Source organism: Cariama cristata, unplaced genomic scaffold, assembly GCF_000690535.1.
Source record: "Cariama cristata isolate BGI_N322 unplaced genomic scaffold, ASM69053v1 scaffold24550, whole genome shotgun sequence".
Classification (NCBI taxonomy): Eukaryota; Metazoa; Chordata; class Aves; order Cariamiformes; family Cariamidae; genus Cariama; species Cariama cristata.
The window spans coordinates 12,660-16,137 of NW_009593349.1; the positions used below are offsets into that span (position 1 = coordinate 12,660).

The 3,478-nt window shown below is 39.3% G+C and overlaps 1 protein-coding gene across 1 annotated transcript; it reads right to left on the reverse strand.

Annotated features, from left to right (window-relative positions):
- Positions 1-1,407: 1,407 nt before the first annotated feature.
- On the reverse strand, positions 1,408-2,511 carry GPR132 (G protein-coupled receptor 132). The gene has a single exon (XM_009710117.1). The coding sequence runs from the start codon at positions 2,509-2,511 to the stop codon at positions 1,408-1,410; it is 1,104 nt and encodes a 367-aa protein (XP_009708419.1).
- Positions 2,512-3,478: the final 967 nt, after the last annotated feature.

The window sequence follows — 3,478 nt, forward strand, 5'->3', positions numbered from 1 at the left end:
CTTCTTTCCAAAAGTGTGTAAGAATAAAGCATAATATACAGAAATATCTATGACAATTTTAAGATATGAACAAGTATTGCATTTACATTAACATTGGCTAATGTTAGTTCAAATCAGAAAAGTGAACATTAATAATTTAAAACTGTTACAGAAATGCAACATTACAGATGAAGCAGAATGATGCTGTGAAACACTTTACAAACTCATACTCAAATAAACATCCAATTGATTCATGATCTTTGTCTGTTTTACTTTGCTCACAGAAAAATAATGAAGAAGCTGTTTAGATAAATCTTGCCAGGTTTATATCATTCTTATTTTTTAAAGTCTGGTTTGAAGACACAGGAAACTACTATCAATAATTTATTCATTGCAAAAGTGGTAGCAGCAGCAGCAGCAATGAAGTCTGCCCCAGCATAGCCTCATGTATGCACCACCAGCATGTCCCATCTAAGGGGAGAAGGGACTGTGTTCTCCATGCTGCCAGCCCTGCCGTGTCAGTAAGGCGCTTAACTCTTGTGCAGACTCCTACACAGTAAAAGTTGGATCAGTACCAAAAGGGAAGTGTTAGCTTAGTCAGAAATGAAACACAAGTTCAACAAATGTTGAGAGATGGCATAAAAAGGGTCCCTGACTCCACTTGGAAATGTGTAAGTTTTCTATATACTTCAGTGCATTCTAGATTTAACCGCAAAACAAGCAAAATTTACTAATTCTAAAATGTCAATCATTAGAATTGTACATTTTAAGAATTTCAGGACAGTGCAGGATATTGACTAATACAGTAGAAGTACTGTTGGTCTATGTTACCAGGCCACTCTTTTGCCCTCTAATTCTGCCCAGAATGTGCAAGGGAGATAAAGCTGCATACTGAAGTATTGAGAACATTTTCAAGGCTCTTGTTGAAAGACTTCCTCATTTTTAATATTTTCCACTGGTTAACCACAAACGTTAACAACAGAGTACGTGTATGAGAATCTGAACATGTACCTCCACAAGAACTAAAGTTGCAATCATAAGAATGGGCCCTACGTTGTTCTCCTCAGCAGGGATTTTTTTTTTTTTGTCCATCTCAGAAGGTAAAACTGATTCTGAATTCATATCAGGAAAAGAGCCAGTCCAAAAAACAAGCTTTTAAGATCTCAATTTGAGCCAAAGTAAATTACTTACTTTATTCCACATGTCCTTAGCATGGAAGTATTTTCACCAATGATACTGGTGGGCAAACTTTGTTGTAGGAGACAAACAGAAATAAGAAGTATTGCTCCTGTAGCGTCCTCAAGGAGTTGCTGGCCCATGCACTGTGGCCAAACTTCCTACGGATGTCAGCATGTAAATACTTGCGTGCTGCAGTCTGCAGCCCACAGCTGGTGTTGGGAACTTCTCGTTTGTGTCAGCAGCTAACTGCTACCTGCCACCTTCTTGGTCTTTGCCACTATTACAGGTCTTTTGAATGTCAGATGAATCTGGTATTTCTTTGTTTTCTTCTCTTACCCCTCCTTCCTGTGATTCTTTTGACATTTTCAATTTTATGCTGTCAGTCTTGCGATTAATGGATGAATTCAGCCTGGATGAGTTCAGTCTCCACCTTCTCAGATGCCTACAAAAATCTTTTCTGACGTTTTCACTAACCAGCACGTAGATGATTGGATCGGCAATGCTGTTTGCAGTGGTTAAACACAGAAAGACTGTAAAAATTGAATATATATCTTTTTCAAATGGACATGAGCAATTTTGATGAAACACAAAGTATATGGATCTTATTATGAGTACCACATGGTAGGGAGCAAAGCAGATCAGGAAAATTACAATAATGGCAATAGCCAGATACTTCACTTTGGCTTTCTGGCGACAAGTCAAGCTGCTGCTTGTTTTTGTACTTTGGAAAATTTTGTAGTTTGTGAAAATGAGGATTGTGAAAGGTATGGCAAATCCAAATAGGAATCTAGCAAAGCTGAAAGAAGCCAATTTTATGTCAAGGGGCAAAGTCTCAAAGCAGGTCTTCTTATTCATGTGTTCTGGATAACCTTCCATGTGAAATACTGGAGTGTGGATTGTTGCAACCACAGCAAAGAGAAAACACACTATTATGATTGCTTTTTTCTGTCCTCTTCTCCCCCTTGATTCCAGAGCATACACCAGTGCCACATAACGATCCACAGAAATGCAGCACAAAAGCAGAATGCTGATGTATATGTTGCAGAAAAAGATGAATCCTGTTATTCTGCAAGCCATTACACCCATATTCCACTGGTGCTCATCTTGCACGTAGATAATCCAGAGAGGCAAGGTACTTAAATACATCAGCTCACACAATGATAAACTGAAAATGTAGATGGCAATTACTTTATTCCTTTGGATTTGTACAAACGTAAGAAGGGAGGTTACACAATTTGCTGGAAGGCCTATGGCAAAAACGATGCTGTAAACAGCAACCAGAAGTGTCTTGCTGTCTTTGTAGGGAATTCCTGTGCAAGTGGAGCTATTATTTGTGTCTGTACAATTTTCCATTATTCTTTTTCCAGCCGATGTTTTCTGAGAATCAGAAGACAAGATAGAAAGTTAGCATTTGCATAACTTAAAAATGTGTCAGTAAAGGTTATGGTCCCAGAGGTGCCAACAGGACATGTGAGAGCAACAAGTGGGATGCTTGTCTTGGGGAATTATCTGACAGGCAAGTTTTCCAAGATCTGCTGGCCTCCTATAGTGTCCCTTAGATCTCAGGTCTGATTTACTTCCAGGAAGAAGTGCCTTTTGTCACAAGGAATTTCTTGACTACAGCATGCCTGTTCACTAAAACAGAGCACTGGGGACAGTCCCTAAACCAGGCTGCCTCATAAATAAGACTGAGCTGCTGATCAGTTACTAAAGTCACTTCCCAGAAGAAATTGAGGGCATTAGTCTTCAATTCATTTTTTTTCAAACTGAGTAACAAAAAAATGCAAACCCTAGAAATTCCAGAGGCAGACTTCCAAAAGTAGCTTTCATTTATGGTCAGTCAGATGGGGGAACCGCCTGAAGTGGGTGGTGGTAGTTGTGTCAGAGACTACCCAGCATGCAGGAACCAGAATCTGGCCACTGGTGTGTACGTCCGCACTGCATTACAACATAGTGGTTCAGATCCAGCTAATTCATACTTCTCTCCTCCCTCCTCTTAATGAACAACTGCAGCTGAAGAACATAAACTTGTAGTGTGATATAACATCCACCACAGTAAGCCAGTGAAACTGCCTACACATTTCTTTGATGCCTCTAGGAAACAACAGGAAATAAGGGCTGCTAGAGGAAGTAAACAAGACCAAAGAGAAGAGTATACACACATTTAATAAATGGAGGCAAATAAATTTAATGCTATTTGAGCAGGAACAGTTACAAAAAACTCCACCTTTCCAAGATGACCATACACAAAAACAGACCTGGCATTTGCTTAGTGTTAAATAGTGCTAGGAGAAGCAGTTCTTGCAAAGTCACATGATGA